Raw genomic sequence first — 25,845 nt, 5'->3', positions numbered from 1 at the left:
CACTGCATTTTGACTCCCTTTAGGCAGAAAAGTAGTGGATGTGGAGGGAGGGGCACTGCTTGCTTTTCATATAGGTGTTAAATTCTCTTTCGTATTCATAGGAAAAATGCTGATCCTATAAAGAAGTTGTGTAATGACGTAGTTTTATAGATCATCTTGGAACAATTCTTAAATTGAAAAGTAAATAACACAAAAATTTTACCACCCAAGTATTAGGAAATGCAAACTGTGATTCTTGCCAAATTTCAGGTTCTTTGGATAAGTGTTTTCCAAAAGATTTTAAGGAGGTGTGTGCGTGTGGCGGTGGTGGTGGGGTGTGTAGTATTTCTCCTTCAAGTTCAGAATAGCATAGCAGATTCACTGAAGACTGGGCTTTTCTCCTAATTAATTCCCAATTTAATGGAAATTGTAAACACTTTGGCTGCCTTGTATCTTCCATGTAGTAGAGGCACCAGGTTGGAAATTATCTAAAGGAACCTTTCATCTCAAAGTTTTTGGGTATGGTGCAGTTTAGGAGAGAGTGGCATTGAATGGTACTATCTGGTCTACACAATGGTCTTAGTCCTTTTCCTGTAGACTATATTGCCATATCGTAAAGCTGCTGATACAAGTAACAAGGCTTCCATCTTGGGAAACATAGGGAAGGTGGGGATTGGGCATAGGGACTGAACTGCCTTTCCAGTCTTAGCATGTGGCCCAAATCCTTTGTAGGTGGGGTACACAGTTTGAATGATTTTTTTGTTGGGTTTTTTTTTTTAGGTGTTTTTTTCCCACTATCCATACCTAGCTCTGCTCTAAATGTCCTACTAGCAGTCTGGAGACATTTAGCAGCACTAAATCTAGTTTAAAATAAAATAATTCCCACAGCAGAGACAGGTGCATTGGCACCACAGCACTGGTGGCCTGAATTTGCTGATCCTAACCCTTAAAAGTCCTCAGCTCACAGCCTCAAATCTTTTTTGGTGTCAGACTCCCATTAGCATGCACTGAAAAGTTTTCAGCAGTGCTGACGTGGTGAGAAGTATGAAAAGAATTACACCCCTAACTGATACAGTTATCCTGACAGAAACTTAAGAGCAGAGATCCAATGCTCATGGCTCACGACCTGATCTGGAATTGCTCACCAGATTCATGGGTGTTCCTCATAGCCTCAAGAAATGTTGCTCTCCACAGCTGCATGTTTCTTCATATGGGCAGGGAGAATGACTCATGATATCACCCCCAATGTCCAGTATTGCTGCCTGTTGGTTGGTAGTGGTTCCCTGAGATATAGCAATACTGGGGGAGGGGTATGAGGAAGGGTCACAAAGTCTTGCCTGTAATCAGCTTCAGGGAACTGGTTTAAGCTATAGTAGCTACATGAGATGCTGACTGTGTAGTCATTGCTGCACAGTCATTTAGTACTTGTACAAACCAGTATTAAATGACTGCACTGTAACCCAAGTTACTGCTCAGTAGTGCTGATGAATGTCTTTTTCATGACACTGACTGCCCAGTAGCCTAATACTACTGCGCAGTAGTGTTGTATCATAGTTGTTGCCATGTGACACTGTTGCACAGTAGTATTGGGCTACTGCTCAGTCAGCGTCGTGTGTAGATTTGGCCACTGGGACATTAAATTTTCTGTAATGTGGGCTCTGTCATCCTTGAGGAGGGTTTGCTGTTATATCTTTCCTGGTTCAGCTATTCTGATTAAGCCCTTTTAAGTGTGGACAGGCCTTAAATTGAGATGCATCAGCATTAACAGATGCAAGGGCAGTGAAGGCAAAGAGCAATACTCCCCCATCTTCTGTGATTCTGTACTGTGGTGCTATTGAAAGTAGTATCAATATGCAATAGTTGACTTAAGTTTTCGTGTAAAGATTTAATTCAGAATATCATAGACACTGGTTTCTACAGTAGGTATAAGTTTAAAAATATATTCATGTAATCCCATGTAAACTGATGTTTTTGAAAAACATGATGGATAGCTGTGAAGTCAGTGGAAGGGTTTACTGTAAGCTAGTTTGTTATGTACCCTCAGCTAAAATGCAATGGAGGCTAGGATTTATCAGTTTAGCTAAATTATTAAGAGCTTAAAGGCTGACTTAATAGTTTTCCTTCTCACAAGAGTAGCTGTCTGGATTCTGAAGTTTACTGACAATTCATCCCTAATGAAGAACTAATAATCAACTACAGAGTGGCATGTTTCTGAATACTGCTAGACTACTGGTTTGTGAGGAGTTGGGGAAGAAGAATGAGGTGGTTTCAAAGATACTGTTCATAATATTGTTCCTAATGGTTCTTCCCATTGCAAATGCACACACCTCACTGCCTTGCTCACACATCATCCTTTCCTGGCTGGAATGCCTGCCTGCCACTATGCCCTATTCTCTAGTACCCCATCTGACCAGGCCATTTTGCTGGCAGTGATAGATGGACAGTTATAGTCACATCTATGGGAGGGTTTAGGATTTTGAAAAGGATGGTGTGGGTGGTGTGATGCGGCACATCATCCCACAATGCAACACATTTTTCTCCAATTAAAAAGAAACTAGAAGCTTTGCTAATATAATATGGTACGGGTCTAGGGGTATAGGATTCAGTTTATGGCCTAAGCCAAAACAAATACCATATTTTCTTACGTATAACCTAAACTTTTTTCACCAAAACAAGCTGGTGAAACTTGGTGTGCACATTACTTGCAAGAAAACCAGATCCCTATAGGTTCAGAAATTTAGCTGTATGGGAGCCATGGCAATTAATGCTGCCACTACTCCCCTACTGCCAAATTTCTGGACCCCTGGAGGGCTCTTTTTGCTGGATAATGTGGGCCTGTACGTGGGGTCAGCATGCAGCTGGGGCCAGTGCATGGGGCTGGATTAGGTGTGTCAGGTCAGACCTGGCCCATAGTCCTGAACCATGCACAGAGTTGGACTTGGTTCACTTGGTAGGACCCAGCATGTGGCCCTGGAGCCAGACTGTGGAGTTGCACTAAGGGTCCTGAGTCAGGCATGGCATGTTGCCCCAGACTGCATAGTGTGATGGACCCACTCAGAGCCGGTGTGGTGTCATACCTAGTGCACTGGCTCATTTGGTAGGCCCCATCTAGCATGTGGGGCTGCCAGTAGGTGCAGCTCCTGAGTTACTGAAAACCAGTTTCTGCGAGGAATATATATATATATATATATATATATATATATATATAGTGCTTCATCCTTCCTCTTAAAAATAATGTGTGCTATGAAAGGGGACATGGTGCATGCAAGAAAATATTGTATAACAAAGTTTGTGGGGGCTATGTTTGATCTGTATCTATAGGTCAAGTAAGCACCGTATTTTCTTGCATACCTGAAATCCCCAAATAAGACATACACCTTGTTTGGGGAAAGTCTGGGTGAAGAGAAAAAGATTTTTCCAGTCATGGTTGAATGCTGGCTGCATGGACCAAGGACAGGGTCCGTTTACCAACATCACACTTCCTCTCCTTGCTGCTCAGCCAAAAGCTAGAGGTTTAATCTTTTCATAGCCTCTGCTGATTAGCAACAGTTTTTGGTTGCTCAGCCTAAAGCTGGTGCCAATTTAGCAGTGGCTGAGGCGGGGATAAAGACATAGCTATGGAGCTGCAAGGAGAGGGGGGAGTGATGCTAAGGAGTAGACTCTACCCCTTCTGTGTATAACTCTGTAAGAAGCACATACCCTGTAAGACCTTTCCTCCACTATAGTATGGGAATCAGTTTCCTCACTTAAGGCGCACACCCCAATTCTGGATGGCTAATTATTGTGTGTGCGGGGGGGGAGAAGGTGTATGCAATATGTGAGTAAATATGGTCCCGTATTTCCCGGTCTCTGAGCATTTGAAGAATATCATATTAACTGTCTGCACCTGATTCATGAATGAGATGATATAGATCTGCTCTGTGGGGTGCCAGTGGGTCAGAGAATATGCCTGTTAATTGAGATGTGATGTGAGCTTGGCTGTGCATGGTACTTTTTTAAGTCTTTGGAGAGAAAAGCCAGAAGAAACATTTTCTCCTTTCATTCATGCCTTCCAACCCATGTGAACACCACATGCCTGCAGGGTGTAACTGAAGGAAAAATGTGGTAGTGGATTAAATTTGAATAGTGAAAATAAATGTATTTTAAAAAAACAAGCACATTGGGTAAGCTATTGACACAATGCCAGTCTTTACTCCTCTTGAGTTCAGTGGCCTGGCTTTTGAGGGTACAAGGCTTCCAGTGGGATCATGACAAACCATGATTGTTTAGTACCCCACAGATCAATCTTTACATTTTTAAATAATAATGGATTTTCCAGTGTTTCCTAGATTTTTTATATCACATGCATTTTTTGCTTGTATTTACTACATGTTGGGTGCGTCTACATGAGGTGTTTGCTATCGTATGTCAGTGTTATTTAGATGCTGACACTGCTGGCTGGATCACGAGGGTGCTTCAGTGTGGGGCTGCCTGCTGGCGAACTCCCACACTGGAGCACCCTCATGACCCAGCCCCCCCCCCTGCAGCTGGTCAAGCCAGGACAGAACTGGCTCAGTCTGGCAGGCTGACTCCCAGGCCTCCTGCCAGCTCAACATGCTGCAGTCCTAGGTGCACATGAAAACAGCGTGCCTGGGAGCAATAAACTCCGGCGTGAACTGCACCAGAGTGTATTCTGTCAAATTAATAGCACGTGTAGATGCGTCTGCTGAAACTGTATCTTCCTCGTGGCCCTTTTGATGTACAATTACATTAGTATGTATTTAAAGTGGGATTTTTAGAAGCACTCTATGCTAACTTAACTTTACAGTCACTGACGTCTCTGAGAGCTTTGCTGTTGATTTTGCTGGGAGCACTTCGATCAATGCTAAAAACTTTTGAAACACCCAGCTTTAGTGTTTGATTGTGTCCTGTCTTGTGAAAGCGTGTCTTGCAAGAGAAGAGAAACTGATCTTATAGCCTCTTACATTTCTTATTTATAACATATAATTCTTTACAGCCAAATCCCCATGCTCACTCCTTTTAATGTATTGTAGCCAAATTTATAGTGTAATGTATGAGCAAATGATCCAGTTTACTATCCTAAATGGTAACAATCTATTTATGTTTGGTCAGATTTCTGTTCATTTTGCTGGGTCCTAAGGGCAAAGCTAAATCCTATCATGAGATTGGTCGAGCCATTGCCACTTTGATGTCTGATGAGGTAGGCATCTTTACATGTGCCATGTACAGTTGTTTTTGTTGTTGTTTTCACTGTCTTAAATGGTAGTTTTCCTTTTCCTTCGCTATGTGATAAATTTGTTGGTGCCATCTTTCTCTATAGTACGTTGGGCTATATGTGCTTATGGCATGACTGTGAAAACCTATCCACAAATGAGATGTCATCTTTTGATTGTCTTTATAATTCAATTTTTGACACAATGATATAATAATGTACCCTTTGTAATTCTCTAAACCTATGGAACTAGAAAGTACCTGTAATTCTGCCGTATTTCCTTGCAAACAGTAATTCTTTCGTACACAACTGAGATAACATTTCAACTTTCCTCTACAGAGCTTTTTCTTTGCTTGTGTTTTGAGATCACAGGTAACCTGCAACAACAGAACAGGTAGTTGTTGTGGAAGGGGTTACATCCAGCATTTCTTGTTTTTGTGTTGCACAGTGTCCCAGAACCACTCTTTTATTTAACTAATAATTTTATATTATCCACTTGTAACTTGTAATTACTTGCTAATAATTGCCCTCACTCATGCAATATAATGCTTTCTTTCCACATGAAGTCAAAACTTTTTCCCCTCCTCCATGTGTGCCTTCAGCTCTGTACAACTGTTGCCTTATAGTACTTTTACTGCATTTCTTGCATAGCACATGCTCCCAGATGAGGCACACGTCTTGTTTTAGGAAGGCAGAATGGAGAAAAAAGATTTTTCTAAAGTCACAGCTGAATTCTGGCTTCTTGGAGCAGAGGCAGTCTATTTGTCAGCTTCACTCTCCTTCCCTTGCTTGCTCAGTCCAAAGCTACAGGTGTCAGCATCTTACGGCTGTTGCCAAATTGGTAGCAGCTTTTGGTTGCTCAGTCGAAAGCTCCTATCACTCGGTAAAGGCTGTTGATAGAGTTAAATCTCTAGCTTCTGGATGAGCGACAGATTGCACCCCACCTCCACATGACTGAGAGGAAGCCTGCCCCAAGTAGCCATTCTAGCACCCCCATACCTCTGCTCCATTGTGGAATCAGCTTGTGTGCTTAAAACACATACTCCAATTTTAGATGGCTAATTTTTAGAAAAAAGTGCATGTGGTATGTGAGTAAATATGGTACTTTTATTTGACTACTTCCAGCTCCTCTATGATTTCATTATTCTATCCGCTTTGCTATAAACAACCACCCCTTTTTCTGTGCCCCAAGTGTCCTCCCTCTCCTCCTATAAATGCCTTTTTCTTCCCGTGACCTCCCTGTGCTAGTTTGCACCTCACCTCCTGCCCCAGTTTTCATACTGAAATCTTTGACATATATTTATAAAAAATCAGTTTTAGGAATCTTTTTTTCCTCTGTGTATCTCAACTACTGGCTGTCACCTTGCCATTTGCATTTCCACTGACTGGCTTGTTCATCAGCAGAACTGTTCTGAAGATGTATTATTTTAAAAAATTGAAATGAAAGTGTTTATATTGTTTCTGCTTTGCAGGCTTAAAAAACTGACCCTGTTTTGTTTTCTTGACAAATTTTGGCAGAATTTTAACAGCTCCCTCTCTTCCCCCTGCACACCTCTCTCCTTAAAGCATTGTTAGAACTCTACTGAAACTCATTGTTTATCAAAAATGTATTGGGGGGATGAATGGAGATATTTTATAATTTTAAAAGCAGTTATTTTTTAAAGTTATTTTTAATGCAAGGTTTGATTCAAATGAAACCCTTCTTGTTCAATATTTTGGCCTGCTCTACTCTGAGAGTTAAAATGTCATTATCACCAGCAGCACTGACATATTTATTTATTTGGTAATGTACTGGGTCTTTTATTTCTTATACAACCCTTTTACTTCTTTTGGAAAACTGCTTGTTTGTTTCTGAACTCTTGGAGATGGAGCCTTACAGAGAGTCTTGCTTCCTCTGCAGGTGTTTCATGACATTGCCTATAAAGCCAAAGACAGGCAGGACCTGATTGCTGGAATTGATGAGTTTCTTGATGAAGTCATTGTGCTTCCACCTGGGGAGTGGGACCCAGCTATCAGGATAGAGCCCCCCAAGTCTCTCCCCTCCTCTGATAAAAGGTAATGGGCTGCAGCAGGGTGGGTTGTGTCAGTGAATGGAGTTGAATGTCCTGAGATAGGTGTGCTAATTATAGGGAAATAAAGGGAATATCCAGGATCGGATTGGCTGAACACCTGAACATACATCGCTGTGGGCCATAGCATGGGCAGGTCAATGAGAATTAATGAGCAGAGTATGTAAATAGGGCATGGAGAGGAGCAGAGCAAAGCAGATGAGTGAATTTTATCTCTCTTGCATTAAATTTTCCACCATTTTCTTCTGCTAGAAGATTGTCTGACACCACTGTCTAAGACTGTTGATTTCTGCTATAGATAGTTTCAGGTCTTTGCTAAGAGTCTCATGGGAAATGTTTCCACATCGTTGCCTTTGTACCAACAATCTATGTGGACAAAAAAAAAAGCTCGTTCTAAGGTAATAAGGCATTTGTAACTGTGTTTAGGCTCAATATGGGATTTTGTTTTAGTGCTTCCAATGTTCAGTGAGTTAACCCCTTGCCCTCAGCATGCCATTCCAGCTCCTTGTGTGGCAGCAGCATTCTTTTACATGCCACCATTTTGTCAACACAGAAGAAGACATGCATATGCATTGTGTGATGGCTACACGAGGTGGGTTTTGTTCTGTGAACCTGCTGTTTGCTACATTGACTCCTCACTTCATTTTTTCTTACTGCTTAGGAAAAACATGTATTCAGGTGGTGAGAATGTACAGATGAATGGAGACACGCCGCACGATGGGGGCCATGGAGGTGGTGGCCACGGTGATTGTGAAGAACTACAGCGAACTGGCAGGTCAGTGACAAACTTTCCTGTAACCATGCAGCCTGAGGAACTGGTGTTTTTGAACCTTTCCACACTTCAGTGTGTTTCCCTTGTGGAATATTACTTGTTTCTCTGGTACACCTAAATCTGGGGTATCAAACTCATCTGGCGCCTGGGGCCAGTCCATGAACCAGATCAGACTCATGGACCCTCTTGTTTGCCCCCTTCCCCTCCCCCAACATATATGATTGGCAGCTGCTTCAGTGAGTTCAGGACCTGCACTGTATGTGGCCAGAACTGGTGCTGCATGAAGCACAGCTACCACACTACATGTGGTGGTTGCCCTAGCTGGACTGTGCTGCATACAGCTTCTGTCCCAACAGCTATGGGATCTGTACCACACATGACACCTGCTGTCAGTCTTGGACCTGTACTGCACAAGGTGCCTGTGAGTGCCACACACAGTGCAGGTCCCAGACTGGCTGGAGTGTATGTCATGTGTGGTGCATATCCCAGAGTGGGAGCTGTGTGTAGTATAGTCTAGCTGGGGTGGCCACCAAGTGCAGCATAGCTGCTGCTCCAGCCAGACTGCACTGCACATGGCACCTATTCCAGCCATAGTGGGATCCGCACCACATACAATGGGAGTCCTAGACCAGCTGGAACAGTTGCTGGATCAGTTATGTTGGGAGAGGGGGATGGGGGAGAGAGAGTGGGTTTATGGGTCAGATTCAGCTCACACACTGGCCCATGCCATGGGTATGTACGTAGGACTGATCAAACACAGTGACAGCACTGGGGGCCAGATGGTAGGGCTCTGTAGGCTGGATCTGGGCCACAGGCCATATGTTTGAGGCTGCTGACTTAAACAGTAGCTCAGAGTTTCAGAAATGACCTGTGGCTTTAGATGTCTACTTAAGACAATTTGAAAGGTCTTGAGCACTTCACCTCTGTAAATCAGATTCCCCTTCCAGGTATATTAGATCAGGCACTAAAAAATGGAGAAACCCAACGTTATATGTCACTTTGAAAGTATTGGCCACTGCCCTTGTAGTTGTTATGAGATATGTATGTTTAAAATGCAGCTACATTTTGCACCTGGACTTGTAAAAATGTTTCAGTTGTTGTCGCGTTATAAAAAAGTTTATTAAAGAACCCTGTAACTTTTTCATAAGACAGATTCTGTTTTCAAAAAATTCCCATGATTGTAGAAGAGTAAACTAGAAAAAGAGCAAGTTGTGATAAATGAGGCCTGAATTCCCTCTTTTTTTCTTTGGTTCTGTGCCAAGTAAGTCCATTGTTTCAAAGGATTGACACAGAGTCAATATGTTTTACCAAAATGCAGAAGCAGTCCCCTATAGGGCACAGTGCAGTGACTTAATTTCAGTGTACTATCTTACTGTGATTGAGATGATGTAGTTTAGAAAAGTTTTAGATATCCCCTTCTCTTACCCAACTTGCAGTGTTTCTAGACTAGAGGGAAGTAAGAGTAACATTTCAAGTTTTGAGGTTATGGTCTCATGCTTTTATTAATATTTATTGCCATGACACTTTGTAAAGTGTTTTGAGATTCCAAGACTTGATATTGTCAAGGTATTGGTCAAGTTAAAACATTCCATTTAAAAAAAAAAAATAACTGCAGAGCCTGAAGTTAGAGTTGCGATGAATGGCAAGGAATGTGTTTGCAGAAATGAGCATATGGTGTGACTGCCCACTACACCTCTTAATATTCAGTGTCCAGATTGCTTAAGAATGGAATATGCAATGTTTGTAACAGTGAATATGTGGCGTGGAGGATAGATGGCGCACACTGCACCATGTGAGATGGCTTCAGAACAACACATCCTGCATCTGTGCTGGGAGTTGAACTAGATGAGCCAAGAAATCCCTTCTAACCCTGTGGTTGTAATGCCTGTGAGGGAGAGTTGTAGATGGATTATGTGAGAGATTAAGAGGGAAGACTTTAGCTTTCCAGGCGGACGTTAGGGTGATTGATGTTGATGAGTATTTGTGACAAAATCACCTTTAATAATGGAAAGCTGCTTACCTGCTTATCTGTGGAACGCTCCTGGTGGAATTCCTATAAACCAAATTGTGTTCCATTTTCGGGTGTTTAAAAGAACCATTTTGGCTCCCTGTCCCTACAAAGTTGAGCTCCACTGTCATCTGAAAGAAGGAAGTGGCATACACCGATGACCAGCCTTTGCCATTTTCCGTACATTTTGTACTGCCAGTTCTTGTTCTGGTTACAAATTTGAACCATTTTTCTATTCAGCAGATCTGTTATCCCATGTATAGAAATGACCAATATTTCACATCTAGGGACCTACCAAATTCATGGCAGAAGTAGGGTGTGTTGTAGCAACTTTTAATCTTGCAGGTTCCCCTGCGTGCCCCTCCACCACTAATTGGTGAAGGGACATGCTTACAGCTTGCTTCTGATAGGGAGGTGAAAACTGCTGTTTTAAATATGGCACCCTTTTTGCCTCTAGCTGCTGATTGGCTGAGGGGCCCGGGTGGCCTCAATGCTTGTTGCTGACCAGCAGGAAGTAAAAGCCATAGCATGTTTAAGAGCATGGTTTTCACTTCCCTGCCAATCAGGAGGGAACAGTGGGTCCCCTCTGCCAGTCAGTGGCGGGGGAACATGCAAGTCTTTCATGTTCCCCTGTGTGCCCCTGCCCCTTCCCACTGCTGTTGATTGGCAGAGGGACCCCGCCCCTCTCTCCTGATTGGCAGGGAAGCGAAAACCATGATTTTAAACATACCATGGTTTTTGCCTCCCCTTGGGTCAGCAGCAAGCACTGGGGACACGGGGGCCCCGCAGCCAGTCAGCAGCCGGAGGCAAAAACGATGCCATATTTAAAACATCAGTTTTTGCCTCTCTGCCAATCCAAAGTGAGCTGCAAGTGCAGCCCCTTCACCAATCAGTGGTGGAGGAGCTCAATCATGCGGAGGGCCCTGCAAGATTAAAGATGCCGCAGCACACCCCACTTCTGCCATGAATTTGATAGGTCCTTATCCATATCTTTTCAGATGGACTGCATAGCCTTTCATTTTTTGGTGATGTTTCTGGTTTATTGTTTCTCTGGATGAATATTATTTCACTGCTTTTTACATGATTCTTCTCTTGCTCACCTTATTTTTTCAGATTTTGTGGTGGCTTATTCAAAGATATAAAGAGGAAAACACCTTTCTTTGCCAGTGATTTCTATGATGCTTTAAATATCCAAGCACTTTCAGCCATTCTCTTCATCTATCTGGCCACAGTAACCAATGCTATCACATTTGGAGGACTGCTGGGTGATGCTACAGACAACATGCAGGTTAGCAATCATTTCAAAAGTCTACAGTTAAGACTGGTCCACATCCCCTTCCTCACATCTACAGTAAGATAGAAGCTGATGGACAGTTTACAAAGACTGATTACATAGCACAAGATTTATATGGCTTCTATAACTAAAATTGACTATGCTTTTATGCCTGCTTCTGTTCTGTTAGAAACTGCAAGCATTTATATTAGATGGTATTTGAAAAATAGGAGAAAGAGAAGAAAGGATGTAGGATCATTGCCCTTTCTATATAAAAAATTATTGGAGCTGTTCAAATATACTTGCTTGCTTTTATGTTGCTATTGTTTAAGTTGAATTAGATGCAGTAATTCTGATTCAAACTTTCAATGTCATAAGAGAGCTGACTTTGTATGGCATTTGGACGTTGGCCTATCTAAAAAAAAAATACTGCTGTGCAGTGTTTCACACAGTGGTGTGAAACACTGCAGAAAAAATGCCAGTTATTTAGAATTATTAATTTTATAGTAAAGATGATGATGATAGGATTAAATCCTGGAATCTTTATTTTACTTTCAGAAATTCTCTGAAGTCAATGGGCATTTTGTATGAGTAAGGATGAAAGCAAAGGATTCATGATTTGGCTCAATGCCCTAAGACAGGGGTTTACAACCTTTCTTTTGGTTGGTGTACCCCCGGCGGCCGGTCAAGAAGCAGGGAGTTCCCTAAGTGGGAGGGACACAGGGGGGTCCCCCATGCCCAGCAGCAAAACTCTGGTTGACAACCCCTGCTCTAAGAAACAGAACAAGAAGGATACATTACTATAGGTTCCTTAGTGGAGAGAGGTAGTTAGTCATGTTAGTCTGCAGTTAAGCAGAGAGAGTAGAGCAGAGTAGCAACTTAGGACACCTATACATGTGCATCAAGGCTGTTCTGTCTCACTGTAATTACAACGCATCAGAGTATACTTGATTAATCAAGTCTGGTGAAGTATGGTAATTACTGTGTTCCAGCAGACTCCAGTGTCACACATATCAGTGTCCCAGTGCTGAAAATGGTGGGGGCGACTGCTTTTACTAAAGCTCGTTCAGTTAGCTTTAGTTAAAGTGTCTCCATTGCCATTTTTCAGCATGGGGATGATGATACATGTGATATTCTGGTCTTTTCTAATTAAAGTGCCCTCACCTTGTGGAGCACATGTATAAATGTCCTTATAAACTAAGATTCTTATAGACTAAGCTAGTCTATAAGATACCACTGCTTTTGGTAGATTCTTTAGTTAGCATTTAAAATACTCCTTTGGGTTTTTAAAACTGAATAAAACAGATTGTTTTTAAATAATTGATTCAGTGGAAACTAATGTCAGTACCACAGTCCTGAGGGCTTGGCCAGGAATTTAACTTACCATAATAGTGCCTAAGGACCCTACGTAGTGATCACGTGAGTCTACATGTGATTGCCAGCTACATCACTGTAGCGGCACCCTCCTCCAGTATAACATGCTGGTATGGCAATGTAATCACCTGTACTGTGCTGTGCTTTAGTATTTCTAAGAGGAAACACTAAAGCACAGTGCCATAGCAACATCGCCATATGGCAACATGTACACGCGCCCTAAGTTATGTTCATACTATAGGTTTAGTTAAAGACAAATACAGAAAAAGGGCTACCCATAGTGGGCTCTAACTTTCCCTCCCCTCATGAATTACATAATAAAATTAATCAGCCTGCAGTTCATCAGACTTTGTTCTTTTCTACATTCACTTCAAAGGCTGACCTCCTGGTAAGTCCATACATCAATTTGATAATGGGAAATAGAAGATGAGAATGCCCTGGGTCTGGGCCACTGAAAGTTGTCTGGGTTTGGTATTGTTTAATATCTCTTAATAATTTGGAACATGGAATTAAAGCCACACTTCAGTGATTTGCAGATGACACCAAGATGAGTGGAGTTGCAGATGCTTTTTGAAGGATAGGATTAGGATTAGGATTCAGAATGACCTTGATAAGGTGGAAAAATGGTCCAAAATTAATTGCATGAAATTCAGTAAGGACACATGTAAAGTCCTGCACTTGGGATGGAACAATCACATACACAGATACACACTGAGGAATGACTCGCCAAGCTGTAGTATTGCAGAAAAGGACCTAGGGGTTTCAGGGGACCACAGGCTGATTATGAGCCAGCAGTGTTTTCTTGTTGCAAAAAGCCAAGAGTACACTGGGCTGTATTAATAAGAGCATTACTTGAAAGCCAAGGGAAGTGATCCTTCCACTGTACTGTATTTATACAAATATAAGACAGCCCCCCAATAATTAGATTCTGTGTATGGAAAATTTATAATTTAGTTTTAATTTTCCAGGTTTAGAACCTAATTATTGGAGGTTCGCCTCGAATTTGTCCATCTCCCAGCTACAGCAGGGAAAATAAATCTGGGGGGGCGGGTCCTGTGGCCCTCTTGCTCTCTGTGACCCAGTGACCCATGCTTTTTCCCCCTGGAGCCCCTCCCCCCACCCCTTATTGGCAGACCCTGTTCTTCCTGAGTACATGGAAGTGCGGGGCAAATGTGAAAACACTGACTTTGAAATAAACATGCCTGTAGTAATTTAGTTCATCCAGAATTGATGAATGTTATCATTTTTTAAACTGCTGCCAATGTTAGCACAGGTACTTCATAGATACACTTTTAAGCAGCACCTTTGTACCTACTTCCATGTAGTAGAAACTTTTTTATTATTATTATTATTATTATAATTCCACATTTCAGGCCAAATTAGCCAAATCAGTTCCAAATTATTTCAACTGAGAAGACCTCAGTCATTCAAGTCTGTGTGATGCTACCACTGGAAGTATCCTATGTCCCAGACTTTTCATCCTGGAGCTTCAGATACTCTTAAATCCATGGCAGGCATCCTACATGCAAGCCACAAGCCTGGAAGCCTTGGAGTTCAGATGCCCCCTCGTCTCTCTTGCTCCTAGCCAAAAGACCATAGGAGCAAGCTAGAGGGAGAGTCCAAGAGCAGTCCCCCATCACCATAAATTGTGTAGCAGAGATCGTCCCATTGGGAGGCTGTTGTAGACTCTCATATGGGTGCCGGCCCACAGTTCAATAGACAGATTTATGCATGACAGTCCAAAGCCAAAAGACTCATGATTTACCATATATTTCAGTAGGATGAGCTCCACCAGAATTAACAGTTTCAAGCCATGGTAACTCCACAGCTCAGCTCTGCCCAGTATTTGTGTATACTCTAGAAATCTCACATAAAGGATCCGCTAATTAGCATCCCCCCTCCCAACTCATGATTGGAACTGGGTATTCTTGTCATGAGTCTTGGGATCTTCCAAAATGTTATATGCGGATAAGGCATCGGGTAACCTGATTTGGCTTCACCTCATGGAGGGTTGGGCTACAATAATCATATGTGCCAGGCTGACAGAGGGGGCGACAGAGGGGCTATTTGGTAATGTTTGCCAAACATTTAAGGCTGGTGTAGAAACAGGAATCATTGGAAGTGCAAAGAAAGGCACTGCTCAGCTGTGGAAGTGAAGCAGAAGTCAAAATTTATGCAACATAGTGGCTCACCATGACTTCAAAAGAGTAAGTGCTGAAGGAGGCTGCTCTCAATGGGTACTACTATATATCTGATTCAGATGTCCTGAATTAACCTATCCATGTGGTAGGTTCTTTAGCTTGTTCCAAGGGCCTTATGGCTAAGGGCAAGCAAAACTTGGGGGCATCCAAACCCCAAGCCTCTGGGCTTGGGCCAGCAAGTAGGATGCCCACCAAAGGATTTGGAAACATCTGAATTCCTAGGTGTGGGTGGAGGATGTTTGCTGGTAGTAGGGCCACTTATGATTCTAGGGTCTTGGATTTGGAATTAGTTTTGGCTAATTTGGCCTTGGATACAAAAAAAATGTTTAAAAAATGTGGTAGGTTCTCAGGGGGAAATACCATGACCATCAAGGTGGTTTTCCTATTGGCAGGGGAAAATCACAAACATGGCAGGGGCCAGTGCTCTGACCAAGGTAATGCAATTAAAATGGTACTGTGTAGTGGAGGGTTGTACCCTTGTGTGCTTGTGGACAGGACTCCCTTTGAGAGCCTCATAGTTAGCCTCCCAACTCAACTTCCAGTGGGAGGATCTTGGCTACATCCTTACTTTAGGGAGATGGGGAACTCCTCGCTAGCTTGCTGCTGCAGCCTTATGGCTGAGGGCAAGCAAACTCAGGGGCATCTGTACCCCAACCCTCCAGGCCTGGACCCTCATGTAGGATGCCCACCAAAGGATTTGGAAGTATCCGAAGCCCCAGGTGGGGGTGGAGAATGTTTGCCAGTAGCAGGGTCACATATAGTTCTTAAATGATTCACACGGATTTGAAATTGATTTGGGTGATTTGACTTGGGACTTGAAAAAATTTCCTCAAAAATAAAATAATAATTTAAAGTGGTAGGTTCCCAAGGGAAATACCATGACTAAGGTAATGCAATTAAAATAGCACTGTGTAGTGGAGAGTGCACCATTGTCTGCATGGGGACTCCCTATGACAACCTCATAGCTAGGTTCCCATTGGCCAGCTTCCAGTGGGAGGATCTTGGCTACATGCTGACTTTATGGAAATGGGAGGTTCCTCCCTAGCTTGCTCCTGCAGCCATACAGCTGAGGGCAAGTGAAATTTGGGGGAATCTGAAACCAAAGCCTCTGGGCTTGGGCCTGCATTTAGGATGCCTGCCAAAAGATTTGGAAGTATCTGAAGCCCCAGGCTGAAAACTGGAATGGAGGATATTTGTCTGTAATAGGGCCACATATGGTACTTGAGTGATTCAAAGGTTTGGAAACTGATCTGGCTAATTTGACCTGGAACACGAACCATTTTCCTTAAGGAAAAAAAAAAAGAAAAAGAAAAAAAAATGTAGATTCCCAGCAGTATGCTTGCCCAGTATGCCATGTGATTTATAGTTATGTCCTGTGTTAGCTTCATTTAAGCAGCTTCATAGTTAGTTTCCATAACTAAACACAGGCCACTTTTGGCAGCAGTTGAATGATGGACAATGTATTTAATGGGGTTTCCTTGTATGTAAATATAAAATGAGGAGCTTTCTCCTTCTTCCCCCACACTGATTGGAGGAAAAAAAATCATTTTATATTTGAGTAAATATGGTATTTGTTACTGGTAATGCCTTGCCTGGGATATTGTGTCCGGTTTCAGGCACTGCACTTCAAGAAAGACACACACAAATTGCAGAGTCCAATGGAGAACAAGCAATTTTATTAGATTTCTAGGAAACTTGATTTACAAGGAAAGGAGGGAATGAGATTATTTAATATGGAGAAAAGAAGACTGAGGAGGGGGATTTGAAAACAGGGTTCAAATACCTGAAGGGTGTTTCTAAAGCAATATAACAACTCTGGAATAAGCAGTGCAGCAACCACCACAGTAGACTGCACACCCTTCAAGGACAAAAGATAGAAAATGATCCAAAAAGAATTGCCTGCCCTGAAATTCAATAAGGACACATGGAGAAGCCTGCACTTGAGATGCTTTGCCTAAGTTCACTGTACTGCCACAGTGATGGGGAGTGGGTAATAATGCAGCAACTTAAGGCCTGCTTTTTCAGAGTGGAGTTGGGGAAGGAATTCTCCCTGGCATTTTTCTTTGAGGTTTCCATTAGCAGAAGGTTATCTCCTGGGCCTCCATAAGGACCCACTGGTGAAAGCTGCTGAGGGGCTGCAGTTAATGGGCTGTCTATATCCCCTTGTTATGCATTCTTGCCTACTTTTGGGTCTACTTTTTCTTCACAAAAGGTTTATGTCTGTTACTTGTTGCTGCTGCCCCTTCCTTACACAACCCCGTGCCTCCAGAGGCCCATGCTGTGAGTCATTGAAACAAAGTGACAATAGAACAGGGTAGGTTTTCAAAAGAATAGTTGATAGTCTTTATTGCCCAATAGGAACATTTTGTTATCTCTCACAATATTGCAACTGCCAGGTGCAGAAAATGGTGTATAAATACATTTCTTTTAATATCTGCCATGCTGTGTTAAAAGTTATTCTTCCAAGAACCCTATGAACCTTTCAGTGTTCCTATTTGAACATACTGCCTTCCTCAGATTTTGAATCTGGAAATCATTTAATGAACATGAGAATCTTGTTTTTCAAAAGCATTGCTGAGAATCTGAGTGCCAAGACTTTGCACACGAGGGAAGGTGCAAAGGGAAAAAGACGAGACGGGAGAGAGAAAATAATTTAGTGCATTGTTCTGCTGTTTACCTGGCATTGGAGGTAACCCTGCTAGGACCTTTCTCTTCCTGGGACAGAAAAAACACCCTGTAGGAAAGGCAAAATATACAAAGACACCATGTGTGTTTTAAGTGCAAAGTGACTTACTCTTATTTTTAAAAAGACATCAGTTGGTACAGTGTAGTTAAATACGTTGTTTTAGAAACCCAGCGGCTCTTCAACAAACATAATTGAAATGTAACAATTGATGACCAAATTCCAGAAGAAGCAAAAAAATAAGTCATGAACAAGTCCCAGGAATGTTCTTTTTCTTGCCTGTCTGATATTTGTTCTCAAAGACTGTGAATTTAACTTCTAAATGTGTCTCTCACCCCTTTGCATCCTCTAAAGCATGGGTGGCTAGCCTATAACATGAGTGCCAAAAGTTGCATGGGGCGGCCTTTGTGTGTGCCACACAACAGATCAGAAAGGAGTGAGGTGGAATAGTGGCAGATAGAGTAGGGAGTAAAAAGTAGAGCAGCAAATCAGTTAGGGACACAGGTTAGGAAGCAGAAATCAGAGCAGGGGGAAGGGGATTGGAATGACACTCAGAGAGGCAGTGTAGGGGTGATTTGTGGCACTTCTGCAAAACAGTTTGGTCTCCACTGCTCTAGATCTAGTGACCATAGCATTCATATATGGTGTAGTTTTGTTTGAACTACCGTTTTTCTAAGTCTTCTTCCACCACTGTATTCCTTCTAGTGGCAGGATTGGTGGGACAGCTAGCATAGAATCAGCTACTATCCCTGCCCCGAGGAGTGTTGGGCAACATAGTGGTAGTAACATCAGTTGTCCCTCTACATTAATTTTGCACCCAACCAAGTCACAAAGGGGATTTAGGATGTTGTTAGAAAAATGCTGTTATAGCAGAAGTGTATATCACTTCCCCAGGTGCAAGAGAGGTGGGTTAACCATATTAGTTTGAAGTCAAAGGGAAGATAGGTCAGGGTGGCACCTAGAGACTGACTGGTTTAGAGAGACATAATGCTTCATAGGCAACAACCTACTTTCTCAGATACTGGGGCTCCATCACTATTGTCTGTGAAAGCTCTCTGAACCAGTTAGTCTCCAAGGTCATGCCATGAGTTAGTCTCTAAGTTCATGCCAGTCATACCTCTTTGAATCAGTTAGTCTCCAAGGTGCCATCCTGTCCTACTTCTTGTGTTACTTCCCAAAGTGTTTCTGCTGTTAATAAGATTCCTCCAATGTATCTTTAGGGAGTATGGGCAAGCCTTAAAATACCTTCTCCAGGTTTTTGAAAGTGTATAGAAATCTCAGTTCTAGTATGGAATGCTGAGTTTACCTGTAGATGGTGTCAGTTGTGGCTTGATTTCCAGTGCACAAACTGAATGGAACAAGTCTGCCACCCTCTTTAACTCGGGACTAGTTCCGTTTCTTTCTCTTCACTGGGAAAGGGAAAGAAATAGATTAGTGCTGTTTGTTGCTTTAAGTCATTACACTGGAGAATGTATTCCCAGTGTCTGACTCTTCCCCTGGTCTCTCTCAAGTTGCTTATTTCAGTAGCACACAATAGTGGAAAAGTTGAATCTCCCTTCCCCATCCAGTGAGGACACAGCCATGGCTTTGATGATCAGACTGTTGTGTGCATGTACTCGTACAAAAACAACTTAAGCACTAGGTAAACACTTCAGGCTCTTACCTCCTGTAAAACTGGGTGTGTTCTCTGGGAGCATGGATAAAAGTACCTTTTAAGTGGTTTAAAAGAGGAGAGGGGACTGACACTGAGGAATGCATATCAACTCTGGTAACTATTATATCTGCACGATCCCATAGCAATATGAATTTAGATAAGTCACTCTAACTTTGACCCTAAATGAAGCAAGCTTGAAATTGCAGTGGTTTGGTTATGCTTGCACCACTACAGAATCAGACAGACGTAACAGTTATCACATAATAGCTTATATCAGTCTCCTTTCTGATATCAGTATAATTGTTATAGTGATATAATCTGTCTGTACCCAGGTTGTCTATGGTTAGCTTTGAGTCACACAGTGGCCAGTGACCTATCTGAGAGTTGTATTTGCCTATCTGTGTTTATTTGGGAATACGTTCACTCTTTGTATGGGCAGCAAGGAGGAAGAACCAAAGGAGAAAAGAGATACTGCAAGATTGGAACCACCGATAGCTTTGGCTGAGAGAAGCAAGAGAAGAGCATATGCGTCTTTGAATCAAGATGTGATTTCTGTTTTGATCAAAAGTGGCCTCACCCTCAGTGCAAAGCCTGGAATATCTATTATAGGAAAACAGCCTGAGATTGTCCTCCCCGCTGTCTCTATAACTGCTTTGGAGATGTTTCTTACAGTACTCTGAGCTGTTCTATCTCTGATTTGATTTTTCTCTTGTCAGTGTTTTCATTCACTTTCAGGGCAAAAATAAATGGGCAAACACTTTTTGCTTGGTAGGGCTGAAACTCTGGCTTATCAAAAGAGGCCATATTATACATGCTAGCCCAGGTTGATATTCCTTTGGTAGCTGCAGTTATGTAACTTTTCTTTCACCAATTTGGTGTTGACCACAAGCCCAACTCTCTCTGAATGCCATCCACTGATGGATTAGCGGGCTATAGATAGTGTGACTAACAAACGCTCATCCCAGGGGCGGTTGCGATGCCCCGGTGGCTGCTCAGCCTGTGCTCTGCCCTCGCTCGTCTGGCTTCCTCCTCTTCATCTCACCTGCCACACCTTGTTCTTAGCTCTTTAGAAAGGGAGGCTGCTCCAGGGATCCCCGATCTCATGTAGGCATTCAGATGTCTGTTTCACCTTAAGGGCTTATAACATGGCTCTGACTGCCCTTTACATCATGCCCATGCATCGCAGGCATTATCAATCATATTGTTCATTAGCCCTCTTGGGCCATGGCCTTAGTCCCTATGACTGGGCCTCCCTGATTGGGCACTTCACCTACCTGTAGCTTCTAGGTTTGGCTTCTCCACCTGGGCACTTCACCTCTTACAGCTACTCATGAGCACAGGATCTCAGTTTGCACTCTCCACCTGGGCACTTTGCCTATTCAGACTGCTCCTGGGCACTGCGTACTACCCAATCAGGCTCCTACCTCTTCCCCCTCCTGGGCTTTAGCCCTCTGGCCCTGGTCTCTGGGCTTCTTTGCCCTATCTGTGCCCCTCTCCAGGTTGCCCTATTCACGGTCTCTGGCTTTGCTCCCATGCCTCTGTACCTATTCCTGGGCTTGTTGGAGCCTCCTCCACCCCTAAATCCCATCCACAAACTTCCTGTGCTCTCAGGGCTAGACTACTCAACCAATTCAGGCCCTGAGCTTATATGCTGATAGCCCAGCCCCTTGTCAATCAAGTGACTCCTATGATTGCCACCTGAGCCCTTACTGCAGCCTCATCTCCTCTTAAAGTGACAGATGTGCATTAAGCACTGTGTCACAGTGACCGTATGTCCAGTTTGGGCAAAACAGTCCCAGATTTCGTAAGCCAAGTTGGCATCCTGGCTGGTTGGTGAAAATTGCATCAAAAGTCCTGGAATAACAGGGATGTGGGGCAGAGTCTGGTGGAGCAGCATGTTGTGCCAGGCAGGTGGGTCAGAGGCTTCTGCATCAGAGTGAGGCAGGCAGAGTGGCATGGTGCCCAGCGCAGCCTGGCCCCTGCCTCCAGCCGCTCCTCAGGAAGAGCCAGGCCAGGCACATGCGGGTGAGATGGGGCCTGCTCCTCAGCAGTGCCTGCCCACTTGCTTGCCGGGTACACCATGCTACTCTGCTTCCCTGCCAGACTGTGCCCCATGCCCCTGCTTGCCTGTCTCTGCCTCCAGCAGTACTGATGACTTGGGTGTGGGGAGGTGACAGTGTCCCAGATTTCCTTAAACATAATATGGAAATGCTCACTATAGAGAGTCTGGTCTCCTGGTGTGCTTTATTTCACCCTCAGCTTTCACTTGATAACCTGCATTATTTGAAAAGGGCTTTGTGTGCATTGGAGAAATAGTGGGATTCTGCAGGGTACAGCAAAGAGAGGTAAAACTCTGTTTACCAGCTCCCTTCGTTGCTTTGGAAGTTTTATATGCTCCTGCCTCCCTTCCCTGTTCACTAGCAAAATCTTAGTTGAGCATTCTGTATGTTCAGATCTTCTTTTAGCATCAGGTAATGTGATGGGATTTTGAAAAACACTTATATGTTGGCCCAGCTCTGCTCCTTTCTGAAGTCAATGGTAATTGACTCAAACTGGGATCAGAGTCCAGGCCAACATGGAAGGCTGTTGAAAATACCAGAAAAATGTTAAGTTCCTGAACTGGCCATTTTTAAGTTGGTATATAGAAGTCTTTATTTTCTATAAGAAACCTATGAACATGGCAGTTTGCTGTCTTTTATTATCAAAACCAAATCTGGTAAGGTGTAGAAGCTGCTGCAGAAACAGCCTCTTCAGAGCAGAGAGATTCTGTTTATCTCTGTTATATAAATAAAGAGAAAAAAAGACACATTTGTCAAAAGTTAAGGTCATCTCTAGAGGTATATTTCTGTATTACAAGCATTAAAGCTTGGACTGGCCTTCATCTGGTATATATTGGTGTATACCGATCAGCTCCAAGGGAATGAGGCTGATTTATATCAGTTGAAGGTCTGGCTCTAAAAAGTTATTTTCCAGTAATCTGTCACCTCTGAAAACAGTATTTTTCAGTTGCTGGATACTGTGTTACAAATTATGCCTTTTGTTTCTGGTAGATGGTTATATAACTGTTTCTAGGGTGGATACTCAGAATCCTCTCCGTCAATAATTTTTTTTTATCATGGGGACCTAGCCAGGGGAGATAACTGATCTTTCCAACTGTTCTTTAAGCTTTACATCAAGGTGTAATGTTTCTTTAAAATGCACTATCCTTAGCTGCAGACATTTTAAGGAATGTAGGGGAAAAGGGATTCCAGAGGCACTGGAATCCATCCAGGCTGTTGGCTGTGAATGAGCTCACTGTGAGTAATGCCCAGCGAGGGAGGAGGAAACAACCTATATAAATACCATTTTTTTTGTTGTTGAGAGAAATGGCCTTACGTTAACAATTGCCCTGAGTGTCCCTACAAATTCTTGCAGTCTTTGCTATGAGTTTTCCATTGGAATTGCTCATAGCCTCAGTAACTTGCAGGAATGGGTGGTTCAGCGGTTTAAAAAAATGCAGCTACTTATGATTTGCCACTGGTATTTAAAGATGGAGAAGACCAAGAGTATTCTCTAAACCAGTGGAGCTCAACCTTTTTGCCTGGTGGGCTGGATTGGCAGTGCCCAGTCTGTCCATGGGCCGGGTTGAGCCAGTGTTCCTGATCAGTGCCTGGGTTAGGCACAGTGGGTGCCGTGTGTGTGTGTGTGTGTGTGTGTGTGTTGCGGGGGGGGGGGGAGGGCAGGTTGGCCCCAGTTTAGCCTGGCAGGAGAAAGGAGCTTGAATGGGTCCTGTTGAGAGGGAAGGGAGCATGGCCAGGGCTCAGCCTGGCTCTGCAGAGAAGAAAAGGGATGTGGCCTGGGGCTGTGGGGGATGGGGATAGGAGGGATTATGGTCAGGCCCCAACCTAGCCCTGTGGGGGAAGGGGACATGGTCTGGCTCCAATTTGGACCCATGGAGAGAGAAAGGAGCATGGCCCAGCTCTGATTCAGAAGCAGGTAGGGGAAAGTGTCCCAGTCCTGCAGAGGAGGGGGTTACAGTTTGGGGTTTGGGAATTTGGCAGGGGAGAAGGTGGCCACCACTCCACCACCAAATTTTGTGACCCATGGGTAGCCCCACAGGCTGTATTTCATAGATTTCATAGATTTTTGTAGACATTAGGGCTGGAAGGGACCTTGGAAGATCATCGAGTCCAGCCCCCCACCCAAAGGGCAGGAAGTCAGCTGGGGTCATAGGTTCCCAGCAAGATAAGTATCCAATTTGCTCTTGAAGGTGTTCAATGTATGTATTTGAACCACCTCCAATGGCAGGCTGTTCCAGACCTTGGGGACTCGGACAGTAAAGAAATTCTTCCTTATGTCCAGCCTGAAATGGTCTTGTAATAGTTTATGACTGTTTGACCTCGTTATCCGTTGGGGTGCTCTGGTGAACAAATGTTCCCCCAGATACTGGTGGCCACCACAGGCCAGGGCTTGAGCACCCTTGCTCTATGCCAGTGGTCCCTAACTGGTTGATCATGATGGACAGCTTGATTGTGGAGACTCTTTTGGTTGATCCTGGGCTGGGAGGGCTGGACATGTGCATGCATGTACGAGCACATTTCCTTCCCCTCCCTCCCCAGCCCAGCTGGTCGGTCTGTGGAGGGGGAGGGAAGGGGTGGAGACCAGATTGAGGCCCCTGCAGTGAGGGATGGATGGTGCCCAGCCAGGAGCAGGGGAGGGTGGGTGGGGCCCCAGCCCAGCCAGGTCATGGGAAGATTGGAGCCCAGGGGAGTCATCCTGGGGGGGGGCTCCTGCTGCTGAGTGTACCCCGGCAGAAGCCCTTGGGGCACCTGCCCCCCCATTTCTGCACAGGGCACAGGCGGCTGCTGCTGGACCTTGAGCTTTGCTGCAGCTGGCCACATGTGGGCACAGCTTAGTGCAGCAGCGGGACTCACGTGGGGTTGGGCCCTGGCCCGGCTGGGTCTCGGAGTATCTGGTCATCCAGGGGAGCATCAGGGGGCTCTTACTGCTGGATGCAGCCCATCAGAGGCCCCAAAGGGCCCATGCCCCCCCCCCCAAGCTGTGCTGAGGACAGAGATGGGTAATGCTGTGGGCTGCCTGCTGCACACCGAGCACCATTGGCCTGTGTCCAGCAGTGGGAGCCCCCCTCCCCTCTCCCCCAGACCGCAGAGAGTCCCAGACCTGGCTGGGCTGGGGTGGGGCCTGACACCACATAAATTTCTGCTGAATTGAGTAATCAAACTGGAGTTAAAAATTCCTATTTTTCCTGTTAGTGGTACATAGCCATCATGATAATAGATCTGATCCTGTAGTTACATATACATAGGAATAAGGGTCAGTCTGTATGTTATCTAACTATATAGTCAGGAACTCTTATTGGACTACATTCTGAGTTATAGTCAGGAAAGTGCCTCACTAGCAGATCTGTTAACTAAGATCCAGAACTGGCAAAGCATGTAGGCACTTGCTTAGGCCTACCCCTGTCTACTAGGGCTTAAAATTTTTTCAGTACACAAGAAAGGGAGAGGAATCACAGTTTGACTGCAGTATCCTACCTTCAGTTTTTAGCTTAAAGTGTTGAGAAACTGAACAAATGTCTGTGGCATCACATGATGACAAAATGTGACATCTTATGGTCCTGTGTTCACTGTTGCTTCTCAGATTGTAACAGAATGTAAGAAGATAGGTGACAATTATATCTGTAGTGAATGATACCTAATAACAAGTTACAAATTCAGCTGTAGTATCCACGTGCTCCTATAGCAATACAAGTCTAGTAAAGCCATTGCAACTTCAATCTTGTTTCATTCAGGAATAATGATCCAGCTCACTTTTACCACTATAGAGGCATGAAGAAAAGCTAACCTATTTAACAATTTCTTTGCCTCCATTATTCTGAGCAGGTACTGGATCACCCCCCTCACTGGAACCCCCATAGGACCCAGGGGAGGCACACCCAGGCTTAGGGTCAGTGAGGACCTAGTCAGGAAACTTTTGGAGGGACTGGATGTATTTAAATCAGCTGGTCCTGATGATCACCACCCCAGAGTACTGAGGGAACTAGCAGAGGTCATTGTGGGACCCTGGCATGGCTTTACGAGTACTCATGGTGCTCTGGTGTGGTGCCAGAGGACTGGAAAAGGGCCAATGTGGTTTCCATTTTCAAAAAATGGAAGAAGGAGGATCCAGGAAACTATAGGCCAGTCAGTCTTACCTCAATCCTGGGTAAGCTTTTTGAGAGAATTATCCTGGCACATGTCCACGAGGGGCCAGCAGGGGAGGTTATGCTTAGGGGCAACCAACACAGGTTCATTAGAGGCAGGTCCTGTCAGACCAACCTGGTGGCCCTCTACGACCAGGTCACCAAATCCTTAGATGCAGGGGTAGCGGTGGACGTAGTTTTTCTGGACTATAGGAAGGCCTTCAACACTGTCTCTCACCCCGTTCTCATTAAAAAACTGGGGGACTGTGGCATTGACACCTACATAGTCAAATGGGTCACCAACTGGCTGGAGGGCCACACCCAGAGAGTGGTAGTGTACGGGTCATTTTCAGCCTGGAGGGATGTAAGCAGTGGGGTCCCCCAGGGCTCAGGCCGCGGGCCCGCATTGTTCAACATCTTGATCAGCTACTTGGATGAG

At 44.0% G+C, this 25,845-nt stretch overlaps 1 protein-coding gene across 3 annotated transcripts in view; it reads left to right on the top strand.

The window, feature by feature from the left end:
- Positions 1–25,845, top strand: part of SLC4A4 (solute carrier family 4 member 4) — a 363,621-nt gene that overhangs the window by 248,174 nt on the left and 89,602 nt on the right. For all 3 annotated transcript variants that reach the window (XM_019516767.1, XM_019516766.1, XM_019516765.1), the window contains exons 8-11: positions 5,092–5,179; positions 7,092–7,246; positions 7,922–8,035; positions 11,154–11,328. In XM_019516767.1, the coding sequence (XP_019372312.1) occupies positions 5,092–5,179; positions 7,092–7,246; positions 7,922–8,035; positions 11,154–11,328 (532 nt within the window). The remainder of the gene's footprint in view (positions 1–5,091; positions 5,180–7,091; positions 7,247–7,921; positions 8,036–11,153; positions 11,329–25,845) is intronic.

The sequence above is a fragment of the Gavialis gangeticus genome, unplaced genomic scaffold (genome assembly GCF_001723915.1).
Source record: "Gavialis gangeticus isolate Ggan-Ray unplaced genomic scaffold, GavGan_comp1, whole genome shotgun sequence".
NCBI lineage: Eukaryota > Metazoa > Chordata > Crocodylia > Gavialidae > Gavialis > Gavialis gangeticus.
Note: the sequence above shows the minus strand (reverse complement) of the source record. Positions and strands in the feature narration are given on the sequence as shown.